Source organism: Salvia splendens, chromosome 2 (assembly GCF_004379255.2).
Source record: "Salvia splendens isolate huo1 chromosome 2, SspV2, whole genome shotgun sequence".
In the NCBI taxonomy this organism is placed as follows: Eukaryota; Viridiplantae; Streptophyta; class Magnoliopsida; order Lamiales; family Lamiaceae; genus Salvia; species Salvia splendens.
Genome location: NC_056033.1, coordinates 14,489,754 through 14,515,720, shown reverse-complemented (window position 1 = coordinate 14,515,720; position 25,967 = coordinate 14,489,754). Strand labels below are relative to the sequence as shown.

Genomic DNA, 25,967 nt, shown 5'->3' with positions numbered 1-25,967 from the left:
TGCTGCTACTTCAATTGGTGATTGCTTAATTGTAGAATTGTAGTGTTGAGGAATGGAGCAGAGGAGGAAGCGAGCGCCGGAGGAACCCGGCGAGTCTGGTCGGCGAAGGGAAAGGCGAGAGGAATTGAGATTAGGCGATGCTGCGGTGGTTCTCAAATTAGGGAATTGGGAGAGATCCCTAAATCTGGAAAGAGAGAAGTGGGGGAGAGAGAGAGAGACGCGGTGAGGAAGAGAGAATGAGTCACGATGGGTGAAAAGAAATGGGCTACCCATTTTGTGTATCTTATTCTAGATTGGGCCTTTTGTTCTAAATTAATTAATTTGGGCCTTAGTAGCTTAGATGAGTATGGGCTGAAAATTTTATTTAAAGCACTGGGCCAAATTATTTAATTACTTGGAGCAAGGGAATTGGAAATAAAAGAATGAAAAGTGAGGAGTGGGTCGACGGAACTAATACGTGGAGAAATTGTGAGTAGGGCCATGAAATTAATTAAGCTGGGCCAAGGAGGATTTTGAGAGAATAAGTGGGACACTTTATTACATTGAGGATTTGGACCTCTAAATTTAAACAAAGAAGATGGGCGGCCTTAAGAAAAAAATCCGAAGAAGAAGGAATTTAAGGAGGGATTTTAAGGATCCATATTTATTGAGAAAATAGAATTTCTCCAACGGAAGTAAAGAAAATAATTAAGTGCTGCAGAGCAGTAAAGCCAAGTTAGGATTTAAAGAGAAATCCTATAAGCCGAGACTAAGGGATAGATGCTATCCTATAGGATGCATGCATTTTTTTTAGAGAAATGGTTCAAGTGCTAATTCGCGTGTTACGCTATTATTTTTCAAAGGAGAAAAATATTCAGGGGCAAGTGAGGCCCAGCGAGGAAATTAAGTGAAGATAAGCACAAGAGGTGGGCTTTCTTTTAATATCCAGCACTATAGTGTGGATATAAAGCAAATGTTTTGAAGTTATGAAATATCTTTTCTGAAAAATGAAGATGTGATCATCTCTTTTAAAGTTGTTGTCATGCCATAAAATATTTGTTTTGATACTTGTCTGTGAGGGCTATATGCCGGGAGTTTGGCGATGCCAACAAAATTGATAACGAATTCGGGTCTGAGAGTGGGTAAAATCCCAACACAGACTTATACGCGCGAGCGCTGTGAGCCATCCTAGAGAGAGGTTGGCCGGCGAGGGTGTTCGTTGAAGGTGGCCACCTTCACGGCACTGGTTTCTCAGACAGGGAGGGAATACCAAGAACTTAGACTGATCAGTCGGACTTTTAAGATCACAAAAGAATTTAGTATGCTCGGGCCTTTTAAGAAAACCCCCGTGTGATACTGTGGATGGATGACAACTTATGTATGTATGTTTTGTTTTTGGCACGTGTCCACTGAGTACTCCTGTACTCAGCCCTGCATGTATTTATAAATGTGCAGGTTGAACGTCAAGTTGAAGGATGAATTGATCGGAGTCGATGCTATTAAATAAGCTTGTGGATTTCTCGGCGATTCGTGTCTTCATACACGAAGTCGTTTAGTAGGGACCTCTTTCCGCTGCATTTATTTCGTTAAGTGAGAAGCTTATTGTCTCACCTTCGAACTCTGATTTGGTTGTTGTGGTGAATGATTCTATTTGAGAACATGTAACCAAATATTCGGTTCCTTGTTTGCAGTGTTTATTTGACTAGTATTCCTTCCAGTTTCCCTTGATTTTCACCCCCCTTCTACCCCGCTTCTTTAATCCCCCATTAGTCGCGAATTACTCAATCTTGTTATCCTTAACGAGAATTGGGTCGTGACACTTTCAATGTGGGATAAAACTCCTTATTTATAACTACATGATACATCTCTATCATCTTTGTTTATATTAGTTTATATCTTAACTATCTTCTATTATTATAACTTAACAACAAATATAATTACATAAAATATTATTCTTTAATTCTTTATCATTATCGATTTGTTTGTGTATAAGTTTATGTGTATATTAACTAATAAATACCATTATAATTTATACACATTAAGAGAATAATTATTATACAAATTGTATTAATCTAATAATAACTATAATATGAATAATTATTTATCTATATACAAATCATATTACTCAATAATTGTTTATTCTTATCTATCAAGAATATATTCACAAATAATAATTTTATTTATATAAATTATACTACATCTATTAGAATAACAACTATTATACAAAATCATAATATTAGTCTACTACTAATATATAAACAATATATACCACTAAACAAATCATTCTTTAGTTATCTATTTTTATCATTATTATACCAATTATATTATTTGTTATTTTTTTCACATTTTAATCAATATATTGAGAAAAATCAACAACATACTTACATTTAAATCCAATTATTTGAACACGTCAACATTCTATAAATATACAAATTATTAGCAACATGCAACATTCAAATTTAATTAAACTATTCTAGTTGATGCTATTATTATCTATAAATTTGGCTTAGAAAAAGAATCATAACAAAAATAAAGATAAAGTTAGTGAATAATAAAATGTAGTAAAAAATAAAGAAAAGTAGAAAACAATAAAAGTTTTGTATCCCATATTGGAAAATGATGAATGAATGATCTAAACATGTAGTTATAAAAGAAAATACTTCAACATATTTTGTCTCACATTAAAAGTGAAACAAAAAATATTCAAGGATGTCTACATAAAAGAGAAACAACCAAGAATGGTTTCTTAGAATTCTTAAAATTGAGCACATTTAAATCCAATTGTTATTATTATTTGAACACATCCACATTCTATAAATATAGAAATTATGAGCAACATGCAACATTCAAATTTAATTGAACTATTCTATTTGATTCTATTATTATCTATAAATTTGTCTTAGAAAACGAATCATAACAAAAATAAAGATAAAGTTAGTGAACAATAAAATGTAGTAAAAAATAAAGAAAAGTAGAAAACAAATGAAAGTTTTGTATCCCACAATGGAAAAAGATGAATGAATGATCTAAACATGTACTTATAAGAGAAAATAATTCAACATATTTTGTATCACATCGAAAGTGAAACACAAAATATTCAAGGATGTCTCTATAAAAGAGAAACAATCAAGAATGGTTTCTTAGAATCATAGATCCAACAAATAAATCTGGGCTATTATAAAATTATTGTATTTATTTATTTGTAAAAATTGATTTTTATATATAAAAATTTATTTTATAAATAATAAAAAAAAATTAAAAATTTTATTGAATTGACGGTTCGAACCGGTGAACCGCCGGTTACGGTTCGTGATATTTCCGAACCTGAACCGGCCCGCTTGAACAGCCGAACCGCCACCGCCGGTTCCGGTTCATGAACTGGGGGTTCCGAACTGCCGGTTAACCTACGGTCCGGTTTGGTTTGTGCATGCCTAGGTATATATAAGAGAAATTTGAAAGCTGGGACGAGCCATCGGTCTCAAGACGCCCATAACTTCCGTCGTTGCATTTTGCATACGCTCTTATGCCAATTTGATGAGTCAATTCTGAAATGAATTGAAAATTTTGGCTCCAAATTCCCAAATTGGAATCCAAAGCCCTAATTATCGCCTCTGCCTCACCGGCCCGCTTGCGTCGCCGTAAACTCTGCCGGAACTCTTTTGCTTGATTGGCGGCCTCCTGATTCCTCCACTCTGGATTTCGTGGTTTGATACTATCCATGTTTCTAAGTTGCGAACGATTTGTTGCTTGCGCATTAACTGCTGGCAAATTAATTTGATTAGATCTATTGATTCCGTAGATTCGTATCGCTCCTTGTGATCCGAATAGTAATGATTATCTGAACTGTTCGCTCTGATCAGGTTGCCGTCTAATTGGATTTACTCCGAAACCAAAAATGGCGAGCCGTGTTACTACTAGTGAAGAGGAACGTACTACTACTGACTTCCGATGTGTGCGGTGTGGATTTCCTGTCAAAACACTGTACATTCAGTATTCTCCAGGAAATATTCGCCTCGTGAAATGCGTAATTCATCATTTTCGTTGGCTCATTCAAATTTTGTTATTACTTTTTGACCTTATGAGTTAATCAATAATCCATCGGGATTAATTTTAGGGAAATTGCAAGGCTGTTGCTGATGGGTACATCGAGTGTGAAGTAATGGTAATTGAATCAAAGAAGAGTATAATGCATGATTTTGAGTATATGATGTACATTGTTTTCGTTTTCTTGTCTTTGTACTATTCAGATTCTCATCCTTGATTTGATTCTGCACAAGCCCAAAGCGTATCGGCATGTATTCTACAATATGTTCAGTAAAGAGACTGTAAATTTTGAGGTACTCCGTATAATATAATCCCTTGACATAGTTATATTTTGAGTAAATTTTTATACACTGTTATACTATTGGATTTTACTTACCATTTGTAAATGCATTTTTTTCTTTCCGACAGAGTTTGTTGTGGAAATTGGTGCTGGTGTATGGTATGTTGGATATCTGTATCCTGTGATTAAGTGTTGTAAATTTTCATGAATTTTGGAATGATGACTTTGTGCGTTTGAATGCCATAAGAGTATATGTGTTGCCTTAGCTGCTCTAGACAAAATGTGGGTTTTGAGCACAAATGAGAAGGAATACACCATGCCTGCGAGTTTTACGTCATTTCTTCTGGAATTTGGGAAGGTTTGAAGTAAAAAGTTACTTTGCTTTATAAAATTGACTCTTGGTGGCAGATATTGACTTCACTCTGTATTTTGTTGGTGGGTGCTCCCAGATGCTAACTGGTGTAATGTTTGCGAACCTCATATTTATTAGTGTGTTGTTCTGTTGCACAAGAAAGCTTCTCAGCTCAGCAACTATTTTTCATGGGTAAATATTTACTCGTAATATTTGTAAATATATTCCTGATGTTTGTCTAGTTATTTGCATCATGCTTGCTATTCTTTGTCAAGTAGAACTATTCTTCACATATTATTCTTCACATATTAGCAAAGATTACATTATAACTCCTTATTGATGCACACAGCAGTTATACAAGTAAATGATACTCTGATGTATAAATATGATGGAAACCTTCTCAACAAGTGGGATAATTATGCTATCTTTTTTAGTCTTTTTATTGCAAGAAAGAAGTTGCAGGAATTAAGTAGCACACCTCTTTACTTGGCAGGTGGAAACATATGCTGTTTGTAGTCGTTGTTTCAAGTTACTTCAAGCTCTTTGTTTTGGCCATGATGGTATGTTTCATACTGATGCTTGCTCTTATGAGCATCATGTTGTTATATTTCCTTGTTGATTATTACATCGCACACATTTGCATGTGTTGACCTTTGTTACTAATGAGGGAAAATGATGCAGTTCCCTCCGAACTATCACCATATTTATACTTTTTCTCCCTCACATATATTTGATGTAACAACTCCAGCCACTTAACTATCTGAACTTTGCGAAATTCCCACCATAGCACGCGGACATGGGAATATTTTACCAATGTTGCTTCTTTCAGTCAGAATTTGCCACCAACTATACCACTGTTATTCCTGCACCCTGAAATTTTCCACTTATGAAACTTGCATCTGTCACACAGTTGAGTTGGTGATTTGTGGAAAAAGTACTTATGCCAATCTGTAGTCCTCTCTTTCTATAAGTGACTACTATGGGTTACCAATGTATAGATTTGCTTATTTTGTTCAATCCCAATTTGTGTTCTGTAGGTCTGGGAATTCCCTTCCTCTGTGATTGTAATCATTGACGTGTTTGTCTTATCATCCAACACTGTGGCGTTAAAAGGTGGGATACATCGACACTACAGATTATTCGCTAACTCGTTAATTTACCTTGAAATCATGCCTGTTTCTGAAATGATCATGCCCTGTGAGGAAAACCCATCACACCACTTGCAATCACGAATTACTTAGTTTAGCTACTGCAAATTTAATGACATCATGCTGATCGTCACCATGTTAAACTAGTGATCACCAACTCAGTGATGAGTAGATCCTTGCTTGTGTGTGCCTTGGCACATGGTTTGAAGTGTTTCACCAGTCGGAGCAAAGCGTTCGGTCTGCAAAGCTAATTGACAGAAATGGCATGGCATCAACAATGAAATCATCAAGCAGTTTGGTGTTCCCATCCATCAACTTCCCCTCCTTGAGGTGAAGAGGATTGACCTTTATCTTTGGCTCTAATGTATCCAATTCAATCATTTCTGAGATGTTAATTTTGCTCTTTAAATTTTTTTCAGTGGATGGTGAAAAAGTTTAAGCTGTGCTGCTGTTCTTGTTGATCCTGGCCTGAAACCGGTGGCTTGTGTGTTATAGTCGTTTATTGGAGTGTAGAAATCTAACCTGAGAATTTTGTCGACGCATCGTTGAAATGTGGGCAGTCCACAGGATATTGTTGGCTCTTTTTCTTGGTATGTTTCCTTCATCCTCTCTCTCATGCAACTACATTTGGAATAAGATGTGGTTTACTGTTGGTTTGTTTTTAGAAATTTGTTCAAAATCTGAAAAAAACTATGAATGTAATTATACTCTAATTTCAAGAGTGTCTCATATACTATTTTTTAAAATTTAGAAATTATATTTATTCACTTTTCAAAGATTAGAGATTGTTTATATAGTTCGTAATAAAAATAAGAGTAAAGGCCAAAAGTGGTCCTGAACATATGCTCATTTTACGATTTTGGACCATTTCAACTCGGATCACAATCGGTCCAAAACTAACTTTTCCGTCAAATTGTAACGGTCAACGTTTTTAATCCTGATTTTGACCAAATTAAGCTGTTAAATATGACTACTAACTCCCTAATTATATCATTAATTATTTTAAAATTAAAATCATTTAAAATACAAAATAAATACTACAAAACAAATACTAAATATTAAAAAAGATAATGAAATGGAAATGCCACATCTCTACTATCGGCGAGCCGACATAGTGGTCGCAGCTACCAGCGAACCATCTCTGCTCTCTCTCTTGAGCACCCCTCTCTTTCTATCTCGTCCATTTCACTTCTCTCTGCCATCGACCTCTATGCCATGGCCGCCGCAACCCGACGGTAGTAGCACAGACCGGAGCTTCTACAAATGCTAACAATCATGATTTCTTGTTGAGGAGATATGAGCCGATTCGCTTCATGGTCGCCGTTGTTCATGCCATAGTTGCCATCTGTGAGCTTTTCCAATTTGGTTGGATGTAGATCTGAATTTGTGTTAATTTCTGGAATTTAGCCTCTTTATTTTGAAATTTTTTATTAGATTGGAGCGGATTTGATCTTATGATTTGGCAAAAAAAATTGTCAAATTTTGGATGAATCTCTGGGTTTGGTGTAGATGTAGGTCGATTTCTATTGATTCAGCATCATAAAATTCTTAGTTCTGGAATTTGATTCTTGATTTTCTTTTTTTAATTTTTATTTGTTTTGTAGTAGTATTTATTTTGTATTTTAAATGATTTTAATTTTAATTTGTTATTTTAATTTCATTTGTTTTTAGTATATTTATTGTTAATATAGTTGTTTTGTTTTATTAGGAGTAATAAATTAGAATAATAATTAATGATATAATTAGTGAGTTAAAAATCATAATTAAGAGCTTTAATCGGTCAAAATTGAGTTAAACCCGTTGACCGTTATAAAATTAACGGAATTGTAAACGGAGGATCAATTGTGATCCGAGTTGAAATGTTCGGGATGTAAAAATTCAAAAGATAAAGTTTAGGACAAAAATAGTAAAATAGTCATATGTTCAGGACCAGTTTTGGCCTTTATTCTAAAAATAATTACACAAAACCTCGTTATCTCAGCAATATAAAAAGGTAATGAATGTCATATTTTCCCATTCACGAACTATACTATTTTGCATATAGTAGTATTAAAATAAGTGCCCCGTCTATTTTGAGGACAAAATGAGTACATATGCTCCTCCCGTCTAAAAAAATAGACAAGTTTTATCATTTTAGTTCGTCCACCAAAATTTAGACTCTGTTTAAAAATAAAAACTTTTAAACCAATATTAACCATATACGTCATTCTAAATGTAGATCCCACAATCTACTAACACTATTTCCACCATATTTTCTCTCTTCCTTTCTTACTTTACCAATTATGCATTAAAATATGTCATTTACAACTTAATCTATTTTTTTTAATAAATATTTCTTATTTTACCAATTATGCATTAAAATCTGTCATTTACAATTTAATCTATTTTTTGTGAACAGGGAGTATTTGTTTTAAGTGAACTAAAAAAAATCTGTGAACGTTGAGATTTATTCTTTTCTGATACCTTAACTAAATAAAAGTTATAAACAAAATATCTCCGACAATGAATGAATCAGATTTGAGATTATTTTGCATTATTTTTTGTTTTTTTTTTGTTCTTTTCATTTTTGTTCGCTGATAGATTGTACAGTTTGAATTCAAAGTCAAACTTATGTATAAAAATGTTCGTTGTATTACTTGGAATTCCTGGTCATCATGAAATGACCTTAAGATGTGTCCTAGGACAATTGTCTACCTAGTTGGTCAATTTACAAGTCTTCGACATTCTCCCAACTCAGTAATCTTCTATCCAATTGATAGAAACTCCAATCAAGTAGGACAAGGTGATAAATAGGAGTAGTAAATTATATATCCATATAAAAAACTTCAAAATCCATCCACATTACTATTCTCTCCGTTCCATGTTAAAGAATCATTTCTATTTTTGGCAAAAAGTAATACTCACTTTTACTTTAGGGTTATTTACCTGTAAACACATGAACTTTCACTATTTTCTGGTTTTTCCCACGAACTATAATTTTTTAATATAAATGCATGAACTTTGAATTTTTCTGATTTTTTCCCTAAACCAAAAATCAAAACTAATGTGGAATTTTATTTTGTTTATTTTTGCACATCGATTTCGATTTTTGGTTTAGGGGAGAAATAAAAAAAATTCAAAGTTCATGTATTTATATTAAAAAAATAAAGTATGAGGGAAAAATCATAAAATGGTGAAAGTTCATATTTTTACAGGCAAATAACCCTTTACTTTATTCTCTCTTCATATCTCTTATATTATTCTCTCTTACTTTTTCCAACATCCATTTAAGAGCATGCACAACGGTGGCGCCGGGCCCCGCGTCCGTCCGCGCCGCTGGCAAGGACGAGGCTCGCCGCCGCTGCTCGATGCATCGAGTAGCGCCGTGCCAGCGAGCAGGACACGTGTCGAACGGCGATTGGGCAACGACATAGCCGTTGCCTTTGAATATATTTTTTTTATTAAAAATCTGTTTTTAATTAAAAAAACCGATTAAAAATTAAAAAAAATTCACTTCCCAAAAAAATATATCTGTTTATTACCGTTTTTTACCACTTTTAAATTTTTATTTTATTTTTTTCCCCCCAAAAATACACACTTTCATCTATAAATACACCCACTTTCACACCCAAAAATTCACATCAACCTACACAATTCTCATATTCATTCTCATCTTCATTCTCTCATATCCATTCTCAATCTTTCTTCCGCCCTACAACATAACAATGTCCGGCCAAGGCGATGACCACCCGCCCTCTCACGGTTGGAACCCTGAATGGTTCGGTTCACAACCGTTTCCTAGTCCGGAAACGGAATATTCGGCCCCTCCTCAAACCTAAAGTTCGGGCGTTCCGGGTGGCTACCGACCATACCCAATCGACGATCAAGGTACCGTTCCGGTGGTTGGCACGAACCAATCCGGCGAGCACTTTTGGTGGCGCGTCGCTCGCCGGTACAATGAAACCCGGCCGCCGGGAACGATCGAGCGCAACAAAAGTATGGTGCGCAACGCCATCGGCCGAGCCAACGATGAAATTGGAAAGTTCAATGGCTATTTCCTCCAGGAACAGCGGAATGTCGGGAGTGGCCGGAGCGAGGTCGACATCATCACTGCCGCGCTGAGCACCTACCAATCCATGAACTGCAAGTCGTTCAAGTACCTCAACGTTTGGCAGGATACGCGGACGCACCCGAAGTATATGGGAGGCGTAACATCCTCCTCTAGCGGCTCCTCCAAACGATCAAGGTCGGTATCCCTATCCGACGCCGGGTCCGAAGAAGTGGCTAGCCAACTCGCCGGAGATAATTTGGGTAGCCCCGACGCCGGACCGAGCGGTTCCCAACGCCGACCGCAAGCCGTCGCGCCGAACCCGCTCCCTATGCGCCACCTCCACCCCCGAACAACTCGTTGTGGATGCTCTTAGGCCAACTCAATATGGCCGATAGGTCAACTATGACCCCCACGCAACTTCAAACGCACGAGGCCATGATATTGGGTCTCCAAAAACAATTGGGGTTAGTGCCGCAAGATCAGTAGTTTTCCACTGATAATATTAGCCAATAATTATGTATTTTTTAATTTTTAAGAGTTTAATTATGTAATTTTTAAATTTTAGGAGTTTAATTATGTAATTTTTAATTTTTAGTATTTTAATTATGTCTTTTGTATTTTATTTGTAATTTGTAATATTTATTGTGGTGTTTTAATGAATTTTAATATTATGAAAATGTTTTTGTTTAATTGAATTTTAAATTGAATTGTGCTCGTCCTTGCGGAAGAGCACAGCTGTGGGTGTTGTGCTATTGACAGAGAGCAGGCAGGAATAGTGGCGCCGGGCCCACAACCGTGCTCGCTGGCAAGAGCACGGTTGTGGATGCTCTAACACACTATTCTTAAACTACATGTCGAAAAGAATGCATCTATTAACAAGGAACGGATAGAGTATAATAATGCTTAGTCTCATTTAAGATAGACCATTTTTTTAATGATACAAGATTTTGGATGGACTTGTTTAAAGTGATAAAATAAAGTGATAAATATGATTAAATATTTTAATAAGATAGACCCCTTTTTAAAATATGATTAACTATTTTAAATATGGTAGAATTTTTTTTTGAAAGGATAAAAGAAACAAAGAAGATAAAAAAAACCCCTTAACACACATAATATGTTTAATATCATGTGTTTCTAAGATTCATTCATGATATAAAAAAAACCAAAGCAAACATAAAAATATAAAATAAGAATAGGTAATTATCATATTTAACACGCATTTATAACAGTAAAATAAAAAATTATAAGACGCCACATGTCATTCCATGCCATTTATGCTATAGTACGCACGATAAAAACAATCTAATCGTAATAATTAGAGGTAATTAGTTGGAAAACATAAATCAATGACGACTACAAAAGGATTATATATTTATATGAAATAAAATAATTGTATCGCTCCTTAATCATTTGACTACATACACAAATCTAGTTGGTGTTAATATAGTACTCCATATAAAAACTGCAAACTTAAAACCTATACCAAAAATTTGGTGTGTAATATTAGGAAACTTTTCAAAAATTTGTTTTTCCTCAAACTTTGAACTTGATATAATACCACGAACTTAAATAGGTGTCGAATTGATATAATACCACGAACTTAAATAGGTGTCGAATTTTTCTCACCAATGACAAAATCCTGCTACATTTCATTTGTAATACATCACATAATATATATGTTTACCACTGAAAAATAATAATAATGTGATTACAAGGTCCCTAAAAGGGTTATCCATCTCATTTTAATGTAGTTGGATTTTGTCGACGGTAAAAAAAAATTCAACAACTATTTAATTTCGTGATATTATATGTCAAGCTAGAAGTTCATGAAAAAATAAATTTTGAAAATTTTTCGAGTTATTAGACTCCAATATCCCTATATTTAAATGGGAAAGGTCATGCAAATAAGCAATTATACATGTAAATATATTTAGTCATTCTTTTATCTTAATTTTCAGAAAATTTAGAAAATAGGAAAAATATAATATGGAGTATTTGGTGAGCCGTGTGGTCAAAGTGGGCCCAGAGCCAAAACTATTCAAATGTGGAGGCTACAATTGGAATGGATTGTGTTGACCAAGAAACTTAGCAACCAATAATATTGTGTTTACCAACATTTCTTAATTCGCTTTTATTTATATAAATAAAATAAAATACGCATTTATTGTGAGTTGAATGACAAAGAAAATTCATTTCAACTTTAGTCAGTTTATCTTGTCGAAAAGACCTTCTAAATTTAGGCATCTATAGATTTTAATTTGAAAATTTAATAATCCATCTGCCTTTAATTAGGAGTATCGGTGATTAAAAATTTCGATTTTTACTATGAGTGATAGTAGGTGTTAGAGCATCCCCATTCGTGCTCTTGTCAATGAGCACGGATGTGGACCCGGACCGACTCTTACTTTCTGTCCTTAGGTAAGAGCACAACACCCACATCCGTGCTCTTCCGCAAGGACAAGCTCAAAGGACCCACCAATTCTATTATTCAATTTAAATAAAAACATTTCCACAATATTAAAATGCATTAAAATTACCCGAAATACTATTACAAATTATAAAAAAATAAAAATTAAATAATTAAAATTCTAAAAATTAAAAATTACATAATTAAAATCCTAAAAATTAAAAATTACATAATTAAACTCCTAAAAAATAAAAATTACATAATTAAAATCCTAAAAAATAAAAATTACATAATTAAAGGCTAAAAATACCCCCGTGGAAGACTATTCATCCGGCTCTACCCCCAATGTTCTTTGGAGACCCTGTATCATTGCCACATGCGATCGAAGTTGCTTGGGGGTCATAGTTGACCTATCAACCAAATTGAGTTGGGCCAAAACCCCCCACAACGAGTTAGTGGGGGTTGAGATGGCACAAAGGGAGCGGGAGCGGGAGCGGGATCGGGGGTGGATGGAGTCGCGGCGCGAGGGCGGTTGGCCGTCGACTTCTTCCTTCTTTGCAGCTGGCGTTGGGAACTACTCGGGCCGGCGTTGGGACTACCCAAGTTAGCTCCGGCGAGCTGGGTGGATACCTCATCGGAGCCGGCGTCGGATAGGGATACCGACCTCGACCGTTTTTCGGAGGAGCTAGAGGAGAATGATATGCCTACCCTATACTTCGGATGCACACGCACCTGTTGCCAAACATTGAGGTACTTGAACGGTTTGTAGTGTTGGGATTGGTAGGTCGCCAACGCGGCACTGTCGACCTCGCTTCTGCTGCTCCCCGCCGACCGCTCTTCCTGGAGGTAATACCCCTGGAACTTTTGGATTTCTTCGTTGGCTCTGTATATGGCATTGTGCACCATACTCTCGTTGCGCTCGATTGTTCCAGCCGGCCGGTTTTGATTGTACCGGCGACAGATGCGCCACCAAAAATGGTCCCCGGATTGGTTCGTGCCAATCTCCGGATCTTCGGAGATAGACAAAAACACTTTGAATAATTGATCCATCTCCCCCGAAGTGTACGGGGTGCGAACACCACGAGTAGGAAAAGGAGGAGTTTTAGAGCCGCCGCTCCCTCCCGCTCTAGGTACGGGTGGTTCGGGTGCCCACCCGTCCACCGGGTAAGGCCGATAGCCACCCAGAGCTTGCGAACTTTGGGTTTGAGGAGGGGCCGAAAATTCCGTTTCCGGACTAAGAAATGGTTGCGAGCCGAACCATTCATGGTTCCAACCGCGGGAGTCGGAGGGGTGATCGCCGGGGTCGGAGGGGTGATTGCCGGAGTCGGACATTTTTTTGTTGTAAGAGTGAAAGAAAGATTGAGAATTGTAAGAATGGAAATGAGAGAATTTAGATGAGAATTGTGTAATGTGGTGTGAAATTTTTTGTGTGGAAGTTGAGGTATTTATAGATGAAAATGTGAATTTTTGGGGAAAAAAATTGAAAAATAAATTAAAAGTGAGGAGAAAACGGATATAATTTTTTGGGAAGTGGGAAAATATATTTTTTTTATTTTTAATCAGATTTTTTAATTAAAATCTGATATTTTTTAAAAAAATTTGCCTACGGTAATGCTGTTGGCCAATCAGAGGAGGACACGTCAGCTGCTCGCTGGCACGGACGTGCTTGATGCATTGAGCAGCGCCGTGCCAGCGGCGAGAGCGCAGCGGCGGACAACGGGTGCCGTGCCGCTGGAACGGACGGACGGACATCGTCCTTCAACCTCTGCGGATGCTCTTACATTCCACTTAACTCCTTATATATTTTATTGTAAAACTTGTATATAAAAATATGAGATCAACTTTCGACTATATTTTTCAGCCACTTTTGTTTATAGTAATAGTAATTCTTAAAATTCATAACGAACTCAATCGAGACTCTTAATAGCAGATATATCGATGAAGTGATTTGTAAGAAGCATCTATAATATCATTTCAACTTCACCTAGAATTCCTTCTCTGATTCTTGATTCTTCATCATAAAACAAAATCTGATCTCGTATGTTAAGATACAGTTTGAAGTTCAAATCATTCCCAGTCATCAAATTTATAATAGTAAGTCTAATTTATTTTTATATAACTTTACTTGTTTTGTTTTTCCTTTGAGAAAAGCGATTCCTACAAAGTTTGAATTTTGGAAATATTAATTTATAAGTGAACTAAAGTAATCTAGAAGTTTTGACATTATATTGCAATGGATTCAGTAGAATCTAACACTTGACAACTTGTTTTCTTGCTTGTTAATGAAAGCTTGATCTCTGCAAATATTTAATATAGATGCTATTTTAGACTTTGTATTAATTATTCCATGTTACCGTTAATCTCTCTCTCTCGAAGCACTACAAAGTATATTTCAGTTCTAAATCCGAAAGCCACAGTGTTGTCCACTCTATGTTATTCCTATCTTGACTTGTGGAGTACAACAGATGACAAAATAAAACACAACATCATAAATTCAAAATACAGTTACATTATAAGTTGTGGTGCATTACAAAATAGGAAACTTCCAATACATGCCTTCATTCCACTCCACTTCTAATAATAATCGTTAAATAAGGAGGTATTCTATCATCAACACTAAAACAAACGCAATTCTACACTTTCCAAGAAACAAAAACTATAAAATATTTCCATTTTATTTAAGACTTTCCAAAACTCCACAATTTTTGAACATTCAAACCTCTCTTGACTGCAAGCTCAAAACTTGATATCTTGACAAACTATATATATAACACAATCTTTTTTCCCTCTTCAATCAAATCATCCCCATTTTCTCCTAAAAAATTTCCAAAATGGCTCCCTTTTTTCTACTATAGGGAGACTAAGACCATTTAACAGAAGAGAGACGAGTTTGGTGTAAGAATGGATGCGGGCGATCTGTACAGAGCGAGCAGTAGCTTGAGATCGAGTAGCAAACGAGACGAAAGCTTCAGAGCGAACAGCTCAAGCATATGGAGGAACACCGGGCTGGAAGTGTTCACACGATCATCGCGTGAAGAAGACGACGAGGAGGCCTTAAAGTGGGCTGCGCTAGAGAAACTGCCCACTTTCGACCGCCTGAGGAGAGGCTTGCTCCTCGGGTCAAGAGGCGCCAACGAGGTCGAGGTGCACGACCTTGGAATCCAGGACAAGAAGCAGCTCATCGAGAGGCTCGTGCAAACTGTGGAAGATGATAATGAGAAGTTCTTGTTAAAGCTCAGAAACAGGATTGATAGGTGCGTTTGTTGTGTCACTGATTTTGATTCAGTTTTCTGATTGCTTATATCATCGATCTGCAGGGTTGGGATCGATATTCCGTCTATAGAAGTCAGGTACGAGCATCTTAATATCGACGCGGAAGCCTTTAGTGCAAGCAGGGCTCTGCCTACTTTTGTCAACTTCCACAAAAATCTGTTTGAGGTAAGTAAAGATGAGAAACTGAAACATACATACGTATTTAGAAGAAGGGAAAAAAATCAACATTTTTTAATCATATTTATGTAATTTTGCAGGGATTCTTAAACACACTACACATACTTCCAAGTAGAAAGAAGCCCTTCACAATTCTTAAGGATGTAAGTGGAATCATTAAACCATGCAGAATGACTTTGCTGTTAGGTCCTCCAAGTTCCGGGAAAACTACACTTCTGCTTGCGTTGGCCGGGAAGCTTGATCCAACTCTAAAAGTACGTACTTCTTTTTTTCTCGTGGCGATATGATTGATCGGTGGGGATCATTTGAATGTGTTTCTTGAACTCTAAGAATGAAAATTTGGGCAGGTTTCAGGGAGAGTTACTTACAATGGGCATGAAATGCATGAATTTGTACCGCAAAGAACTGCAGCATACATAAGCCAGCATGATCTGCACATTGGAGAAATGACTGTGAGAGAAACCTTGTCATTTTCGGCCAGATGCCAGGGTGTTGGATCGAGATACGGTTCGTGAAATTACTGTTGCTAATTGTTATTAGAAAAAATTTAAGTATTTTAATTTCTAAGTTAAGTGCTGTCTTGTTTGCTTTTGTTGAACAGATATGTTGGCAGAACTGTCAAGAAGAGAGAAAGCAGCAAATATCAAACCAGATCCTGATGTCGATATTTATATGAAGGTAAACACACACTCACGGAGCAGATATAATTAAATGCAAACTCTATATATTGTACAAACTTCAAACTATGATACAGATCGTTAATTTTAAGATTTGATGTGAACGATGACAAATAACGTCAACAGAAAATGTCAACACAACGTCAACATTGTCAACCGATTGACGTTATTTGTCATCTGGTGACATCAAATCTTGAAAGGGAAGTGGCGATTGCCTTTTTTTGATTGGCAAGACAGTTTTTAACAGTAATTGGTTGGAGATAATACTATTTTTTAGAATTGATGACAGGGAAAGAAAGTTTGTTTACAAGAAAGTGACAATTTGTTAGTTTATTTAATGCCAATTATTTGCATTCTGTCTTGAAGCTAGGTATCTGCACATATTTAATTAGAGTAAAACAAAACTGTTTTTTGTGACCACTTAACTACTCTAGCGTTAAAGATTCGTTTGCAATATCTTTCAATTATTTAGATTGACCCTTAGAAAATTGCAAAGAAATGAGATTCAGTTTAATTGCAAAACAGGGTTAGTAGATTGACCCTTAGAAAATTGCAAAGAAATGAGATTCAAAATTTATTTTTTACTACATGATTTCCTGTATTGAAATTTGAAACTCATAATTCAAAATGAAACTGACATAAATGAGCATTGAAATCAATAATGTAGTCAACTCAGCTTAATTCAGAACTATCAGTATTTTCAGAATCTTTTTATGAAAACAATATGTTTCATATTATGTAGGCAGCAGCAACAGAAGGAGATGAAGCAAATGTTGTCACAGATTATATTCTTAAGGTACCTGAAGCAGAGATTAAACTCAAAAGTTAATGACCATTCCAACAATATCAACAATTCTTTTCCAGGTTCTGGGGCTTGAAGTCTGCGCGGACACTTTAGTCGGGGACGAGATGATAAGGGGTATTTCGGGAGGGCAGAAAAAGCGCGTCACGACTGGTAAACAAACAGAGTAGTAGAAATGAACTAAAGAAGTAAAAAAAATAGACTGACACATTTTTGGTGTAAAAAATCACAGGAGAAATGCTGGTTGGACCAGCGAAGGCGCTATTCATGGACGAGATATCGACTGGTCTTGATAGTTCGACAACTTTCCAAATTGTGAATATGCTTCGGCAATATGTCCACATCATGAAAGGAACTGCATTCATCTCCCTGCTGCAGCCAGCACCGGAAACCTATAATCTGTTTGATGACATTGTTCTCTTGTCCGATGGTCAGATCGTCTATCAGGGTCCTCGAGAGAATGTGCTAGACTTCTTTGAGTCCATGGGTTTTATATGCCCTGCCCGAAAAGGAGTGGCTGATTTCTTACAAGAAGTAAGCAAAAGAAATGATCAAAGTTAGTTTATAGCCTTTCAAAGGATCTAATCTCTAATGCAAAGTGTGAAACTAATGCAGGTAACTTCGAAGAAGGATCAACAGCAATACTGGGGAAACAAGAATGAGCCATACAGGTACGTCACAGTTAGCGAATTTGCAGAGGCCTTCCAATCATACATTGTTGGACGGAGGCTTGGGGATGAGCTCTCAGTCCCATTCGATAAGACCAAAAGCCACCCTGCAGCTTTGACAACGGAGAAGTTTGGTATTGGGAAAAAAGAGCTACTAAAAGCCTGCGCCGACAGAGAATACTTGCTGATGAAGAGAAACTCATTTGTGTTCTACTTCAAGATCTTCCAGGCAAGCTATATAAACTTAAAATCGCGTTGGTTACAAAAAAAGCAATTAGTAATATTTTCTATATCTGGTTTCAGCTGACTGTGATGTCATTGATTACGATTTCACTATTCCTGAGGACAAAAATGGGGAAAGATGATATAGCGGACGGGGGTATATACACGGGTGCTTTGTTTTTCACTGTCATTATGGTCATGTTCAATGGTATGTCTGAGCTTGCCATGACGATTTACAAGCTACCTGTGTTCTACAAACAAAGGGATATGTACTTCTTCCCGCCGTGGGCATATGCTATACCCTCATGGGTGCTGAAAATCCCGGTCACCTTCCTTGAAGTTGCTTTATGGGTATTTGTCACCTACTATGTAATTGGATTCGATCCAAACATATCAAGGTAAGACCTTATCATAATATTCTCGTTCCCTTCTTCAATTGTAGCAACTTTAAAAGAGTCCCGGATGCAGGTTCTTGAAGCAGTACCTTCTCCTTTTATTTGTGCATCAGTCAGCATCTGCATTGTTCAGATTTATTGGTTCAGCCGGTAGGAACATGATTGTTGCAAACACATTTGGTCTATTCGCATTGCTCCTGCTTTTCGCCTTGGGTGGTTTTGTCCTAGCACGAGGTATAACAAACGAGACCAAACACTCCAATCTTTCTCATGATAAAATAGTTGGTTATGTTCCCTCACATTTTATTGGTAATGTAGGGGATGTGAAGAGTTGGTGGCTATGGGGCTACTGGTCCTCTCCACTCATGTATGCTCAGAATGCAATTCTGGTCAATGAATTCACAGGGCATAGTTGGAGCAAAGTAAGCACACATATCCATCTATATGAGTAATCTTTTTCATAGTGTACATGATAGATTCATATCCAATCTAATCAAGATACCATTGTTTTGTTTTTTTTTTTATAGTTGGTAAATGGGACCAAACTGGGAGTTCTTGTTATGGAGTCTCGAGGGTTCTTTCCTCAGGCATATTGGTATTGGATTGGGGTAGCGACATTGTTCGGATTCGTATGGCTATTTAACATCCTTTACCTATTATGTTTAACATATCTTGATGGTGAGATTCACAATTATTAAACTTGTACATGTGTTGTACATCAAATTCAGAAATTAACCTCTTTTTAACTGAATTAAACAATGCAGCATATGAAAAACCACAAGCTGTCTTACCCGAAATACTTGAAGATGATTCCCATGTGCATGGCTCTATCAGCAGAAATCCAGCTCAAGGCAGTGAGGCCATGCGGAGAAGCATTTCGTCTGGATCTTCATCTGTGAGGTCAGATGCCATCGAACTCACTGAGAACCGGAAAAGGGGAATGATTCTTCCATTTGAACCGCATTCTCTCACATTTGACAACGTCAGATACTCAGTGGACATGCCGGCGGTAGGTTCATGATTTAATAAGAAAAGGCAGTAGAATTGTTTAGAGATGAATAACATAAGACTATTCAATTTGCAGGAAATGAGAGCTCAAGGAGCCACGGAAGAGAAACTGGAGCTGTTAAAGGGCATTAGTGGCGCTTTCAGGCCAGGTGTTCTTACGGCCTTGATGGGTGTTAGTGGGGCTGGTAAAACAACGTTGATGGATGTGCTAGCTGGAAGGAAAACCGGTGGTTATATTGATGGGGATATCACAATATCTGGATACCCAAAGAATCAAGAGACATTTGCTAGGATATCGGGATACTGTGAGCAGAATGACATCCATTCTCCAAATGTCACAGTTTACGAGTCCCTTGTTTACTCAGCTTGGTTGAGATTGCCCAAAGAAGTTGATGAAAAAACTAAAAAGGTTAATAAGATGACATTCAATAATAAGCCTTGCCTTGTTTTCTATCTTGACTTGATTTTGATATTTTACCTCATTTTCTGCTAACAGGTATTCGTTGATGAGGTAATGGACCTTGTAGAACTCACCCCCTTGAGAGAAGCACTAGTCGGGTTGCCGGGAGTCAGTGGCCTCTCAACCGAGCAGCGGAAAAGGCTTACGATTGCGGTTGAACTCGTTGCAAACCCTTCAATCATATTTATGGACGAGCCGACTTCAGGGCTGGATGCCAGGGCTGCTGCAATTGTGATGAGAACAGTCAGGAACACGGTAAATACAGGAAGAACAGTGGTGTGCACCATTCACCAGCCTAGCATCGACATATTTGAAGCATTCGATGAGGTAAGCTATATCATTACATAAACCTACAGGCTCGATATTTATGTTGCTTGCTCTACATATCATACTGAAACAACGTTTTGATGTGATATGGCAGCTATTTTTGATGAAACGAGGAGGGGAAGAGATATATGTTGGACCATTGGGTCGCCATTCCACGCACTTGATCAAGTACTTTGAAGCAATTGAAGGAGTGCCGAAAATCAAAGATGGTATAAATCCAGCTACCTGGATGCTGGAAGTAACTACTTCAGCACAAGAACTAGCCCTGGGGATTGAGTTTGCCGACTACTACAAAAAGTCGGAGTTATACACGTGAGTCAAAGTTTAAGAAGAAGTAGGTCTAGGATGCAACACTACTAACAAACATATGCATAAAATAAAATTGACAGGAGGAACAAGGGCGTCATCAAGGAATTAAGTGTGGCTCGTCCGGGCACAAAGGACCTCTACTTCCCGACTAAATACTCCCAATCTTTCCTCACACAGTGCATCGCCTGCCTATGGAAACAACACTGGTCATACTGGAGAAATCCACCGTACACAGCTGTAAGGTTCTCGTTCACAACCTTCATAGCCCTTATATTTGGGACAATGTTCTGGGACCTCGGCTCCAAAAGGTTAGTAAGCGCACAACTAGCCAGAAACCTATTTAATCATCACTTCAATGCTCTAATACTATTGTATTGGGTATTGCAGCGACACTCAACAAGATCTATTCAATGCCATGGGTTCTATGTATGCTGCTATCAACTTTCTGGGCTTCCAGTATGGTTCAACAGTTCAACCTGTAGTTGCCATCGAGCGAACCGTCTTCTACAGAGAGAGAGCAGCCGGAATGTATTCAGCATTACCATATGCATTCTCACAAGTGGGTGTGCTAAGCTTAGCCTAAGTCCAATTTAAGTCAGAATTACTTACCAATCTTCTTTTCCTCTCTGTGCAGTTCCTCATCGAAATTCCTTATGTCTTCGTGCAATCACTCATCTACGGTCTCATAGTCTTCTCGATGATGGGATTCCCCTGGAGCGTCGAGAAATTCGCATGGTTCATATATTTCCTCTTCTTCTCATTACTCTACTTTGTCCTCTACGGTATGATGACAGTGGCCGTCACACCAAACCACAACATCGCCGCCATCATTTCTTCCTTCTTCTACGGCATCTGGAATCTCTTCTCGGGTTTCATCATACCCAGACCGGTAACTATAAAACACCCCTCATCAACTACATATCACAAAATCAACAACTAACACCTACATTTTTCGATAACAGAGGATGCCTGTATGGTGGAGATGGTACTACTGGGGTACCCCCGTGTCCTACACGTTATACGGCTTCATAGTATCACAATTCGGAGAAATAGAAACCGAGATGGAAAACGGTGTCACAGTGAAAAAGTTCTTGGAAGATTATTTTGGATTCGAGTACGGTATGCTCGGGTTTGTGGCAGCTATACTATGTGGATTCGTCGTTCTTTTCACATTCATCTTCGCCTACTCTATCAAGACATTCAACTTCCAGAGGAGATAAATAACTGTTTATGTTCACCTACAATCATTATGTTCAGAGATTTTGTATACGTAAGTCTTAGGATTGTAGTATATCATAAAATCAAGTTTGTACAATTTGCATATTAGTTCTTATATATTCAAAGTGTGTATGTGATCTAAATAGTCCTTTTCGTTTCAATCTGAAGCCTTCATTTGTAACCTTAATTTTACCACAAAATCAATTGGTTTCAATCAAGGATCTATGTATATAAGATCATTCACTACATCTCTACCTCAATCGTCATATGCACAAACGGAATCATCACAAACTCATATACATCAAAGTGTGAATAATCCAAAACAAAATACTTCCTTCGTCCATTAAAAATAGATCATGTTTGTCATTTTAGGATGTCCATTAAAAATAAATCAATTCTGTTTAAGATTTTTTTTTCGAGGCAGGTTTTATTCTCCACTAATAATACTCCAATTATTTTCTTCTTTTTATCTCTGTCACTCTACCAATTGTGCATTAAAATATGTGTTGTTTCAAATGTTGTCTATTTGTTAGGGACAAATAGTAGTTACAATCAAATTTACCTCAGTTTAATCCACAACAAATTTCTCATGAGTTTAATATTTTTGACATTGTTTTCTTACCATTAACAATATTTTTAGTGTAACATGAATATTTGTGTACTGATTTATGTTCAACAACTAATTGAAAATAGAATATTCAATATTGTTTCTAAAATTAGTAATTTGGACAATATTTTATAACATAAACTGTTGGTGCTAAATTGTAATTAACATTCCCAGTATTCGATTGAAAAGAAATTAATAGTAACTAATTATAGGTATAATCAGCACAATGTGCATAAATACGACCTTTCTTCGTCCAATTTGCAGCGATCCACTAATTCATTAACCATTTCAATAGTGAACCACTTGGCTGGAAGTTTATACTCCATCCGTTTCATAGTAATAGAGACATTTCATTTTGAGCACTCATTTTAGAAAAATGATAACAAATGGTTAAAATAGAGAAATAGTAAAGTAAGATAGAGAATATGGTAGATAATACTCTTCTACACTATTATATATTTTACTTTACTCTTTCTCTACTTTAACCATTTATTATTATTTTTTTCAAAACGAGTGCTCAAAATGAAATGCATCTATTACTGTGGAACGAAGGGAATAAGAAATTTGATTGCAGCAATAAGATTTCATTCAGTATGAGAAAAAACATAATCTTAATCATCATCTTCGATTTAGAGTCCATGCCCATTTTATTTTGTGTTGAGTTTGATTGAAGCTATTAGAACCTTTATAGTAATGTATGAATTTATTTTGCGTTGAGTTTGATTGAAGCTATTAGAAACTTTATAGTAATAACTCATTAAATATGGTGCTTAATAGAATAAACTTACATTTAATTTATACAAATCATTAATAAAATACAATATTTGAATCTTAATCACAACACAATAAAACAAGATATTAACTTCATCACTCAAAATAAGGGTTAGTGTTATAATATAATCATATTAGCATTAGCATTTTGCTATTAACAATATCAAAAAAAAGTGGTGTTATTATATACTCCTTCTATCCCACGTTACTTGAGACATATTTTTTTCGCAGTCGTTTTTGGAACACATATGCCGACCCAAATAACCTGATAAAATTATAGGGTTAGGACTTTAAAATTGCAACCTGCATATAAAATCGGGTTTTCGGTCCAGCCCATTACGGGTTAGCATGTTGATTGTCCATTAATTATTTTAAAGAATATGAGGTTTCTTATGCGCTTCAAATTTATGTTTCTTTGCTAGGATCATATTTGTGTAAATCTTCTTGGGTTTTCTTCTTGATTCTTTATCCGAGTCGTATTTAAAAAGTCGAATCAAACAGATCTGAGATTCTATAAATACTACTCCCTCTGTCTCATAATAAATGTCACACTTTCCTTTTTAGTTTGTCTCACAAAAAATGTCACATTTCCCTTTTTGGAAAAAACTCTCTCTCACATTAATATAAATATACTATTTTTTCTCTTCACCTAACTTACAAAATAACATCTCTTAAATTCTCGTGTCAATTCCCAAGTGTGTCATCTATTATGGGATGAAGAGAGTAGAATCCCAAGTATGTTTTTGAATTATTTTTTATCGTCATGCAACCTTGGCGAATATTCGGAGCACCACAATCGTCTACTAGTGGTTTGTGTGTAACTAAGTTGGGGTTTTTATTTCAACCGTCATGTGGAATTTGCATTGAAAAAAATCATAATATAGAAAAAATCAAAACTCGGAAATCATTTTCTAGAATCTACTTAAAAATAAATGTATGAATCAAAATACATTTAGTAGTACTACAACTAAGTTGGGGTTTTTATTTATTTTTTCTTGAACCAAATCTAAGTGAAATCAGAATATAATAAAATTTCAAATCAAATTTAATTGAAATTAAAAAATTCGATATGATTGGGATATTCTGCTTCAAGTATTTTCCTCGCCTCTACTTCAATTTGAAATTCGAAAAAGAATCAAGTAACTTTAGTTTGATTTTTTTTCTGAGCCCTGTACATAGAGATTTTAGGTTCAATCCTACCCACATGTAGATCCGGATTTAGATGGGTTGACCGACCCCACCAACGGTCCACGAGTCCTATTGAAATCGGGCAAGGTTGACCGACTCCACCATGAGTCCCAATGAAATTGGGTTTGAATAGAGATGTCGATTGGGCTAATGCCTAATTAATTGGCTTGGATAATGAAGAGTGCAAAAAACATGTACAACGAGAGGCCATTTGAAAATGAAGAAATAAGAATGGTACATATAAAAAGGGATGCCCTCAATAAATCCAATTAATTTAAATTTGTATTTTCAGCCCATTTAGCCTAGCTGATTAAATGGAGCAACCACAGCACCAAAAGCTCGATTCTAGTGGTATGCATGGGCTTGTGATAGACCCACATAAGTCCGAGGCAGTCAGAATAATTCAAGCAATTGGCTGAAAATACAAAATAGAATTATATGGCCCAATCACATCTCATTTTTTTAAAAATTTCATTCATATATACTATCTCCAATTAATGGTAAAAACTTACAAGCCTTACTGCCCCTATTACATTTTTAAAATATAGTTTTAAAAATATTTGATTTTAAGGAAGGGTTGTTAAGTGTGTTAAGTAGATAGATAAAATATTTACAAGCCCTATCTGAATTAATACATCACATTTTTCATTAGTATACAAATTATGCTTAGTTAGGTCTGCCTAAAAAGTTGGCAGGAAATGAAAACCCCAAATTTGGTAGATTCTTTTGTAGAAACTATACAATCTTATATAGAATGTGAATAACTATATGTTGTGAATAATGTTATGGGAATAGTAGCCATTTATGTAGAATGTGAATAAGTGTTGGATAAGTGGAGATTATGATGCTAACGAATAGTTAAGAATGGAAATGAAGATCAATGAGAATTTGTGGAAATTTTAGAAATATATTGATACGAAAAAGGAATTTATAAAGTTTACATGGAAATAATATTGAAAGTAGGTGTGATATAAAATATATATGTTGATATATGTGACGTTCGTCTTGCAATGACTATGAGGTATCATGGACTTTCGCCATACATGGGCTATACGACGCCCTCTATATGGGCTATATGGTGTGACTTGGTGGTCCTTGCCCTATACGGGCTATATGACGTGGTGACACTCGCCCTATACGGGCTATATGCGCCCGCTATTAGGCTATATGGTATGAAATGGTGGCTTTCGCCCTAGACCGGCTATATGTGTCTGCTATTGGACTATATGATTTGACTAGGTGGATGTTCGTCACGTACGAACTATATGTGCTCACTATTTGGTTAAGTAGTTGTTGGTTTGTAGCATGTTTATCATCGAACACGTTAATATGGTTATTTATGTCACTTGATGCTATATGCTATTATTCAAACATGAAATGTTTGATTAACTTGATTATATAAGACGTATAAGATGCTAATGTCATGATATGTTAGAGCATAAATAACGCGGCTGGCCGGGCCGCAATTCGCGAGTCCCGGCCCATCCCGCGCGTTAGACGGAGGCAAGCCGCGGCTCAGGCCGGTCCCGGGGCCGCATTCCCGGCCTGGATCCCGTCCCGCGGCCCGGCCTGGGACAGCGTTAATCGCGCGCCGTGCCGCACCGGCGAGTCTCGGCCCAGCG

At 36.5% G+C, this 25,967-nt stretch overlaps 2 protein-coding genes across 2 annotated transcripts; both read left to right on the top strand.

Moving 5' to 3' along the window:
- Positions 1–3,417: 3,417 nt before the first annotated feature.
- LOC121789577 (protein ARV 1-like) lies at positions 3,418–7,457 on the top strand. Its single transcript, XM_042188002.1, has 11 exons — positions 3,418–3,683; positions 3,840–4,003; positions 4,094–4,141; positions 4,227–4,316; positions 4,432–4,477; positions 4,579–4,661; positions 4,753–4,847; positions 5,149–5,215; positions 5,693–5,768; positions 5,951–6,133; positions 6,223–7,457. The coding sequence occupies exons 2-10, from the start codon at positions 3,875–3,877 to the stop codon at positions 6,052–6,054; spliced, it is 738 nt and encodes a 245-aa protein (XP_042043936.1). The 5' UTR covers positions 3,418–3,683; positions 3,840–3,874; the 3' UTR covers positions 6,055–6,133; positions 6,223–7,457.
- A 7,425-nt stretch (positions 7,458–14,882) lies between these two features.
- Positions 14,883–21,960, top strand: LOC121789570 (pleiotropic drug resistance protein 1-like). The gene is made up of 21 exons (XM_042187999.1): positions 14,883–15,497; positions 15,561–15,681; positions 15,774–15,947; positions 16,041–16,200; positions 16,295–16,371; positions 17,113–17,166; positions 17,235–17,325; positions 17,405–17,706; positions 17,788–18,069; positions 18,144–18,460; positions 18,531–18,691; positions 18,776–18,879; positions 18,985–19,135; positions 19,222–19,466; positions 19,542–19,874; positions 19,962–20,252; positions 20,347–20,564; positions 20,642–20,869; positions 20,949–21,120; positions 21,196–21,450; positions 21,524–21,960. The coding sequence occupies exons 1-21, from the start codon at positions 15,145–15,147 to the stop codon at positions 21,779–21,781; spliced, it is 4,347 nt and encodes a 1,448-aa protein (XP_042043933.1). The 5' UTR covers positions 14,883–15,144; the 3' UTR covers positions 21,782–21,960.
- The last annotated feature ends 4,007 nt before the right edge of the window (positions 21,961–25,967 follow it).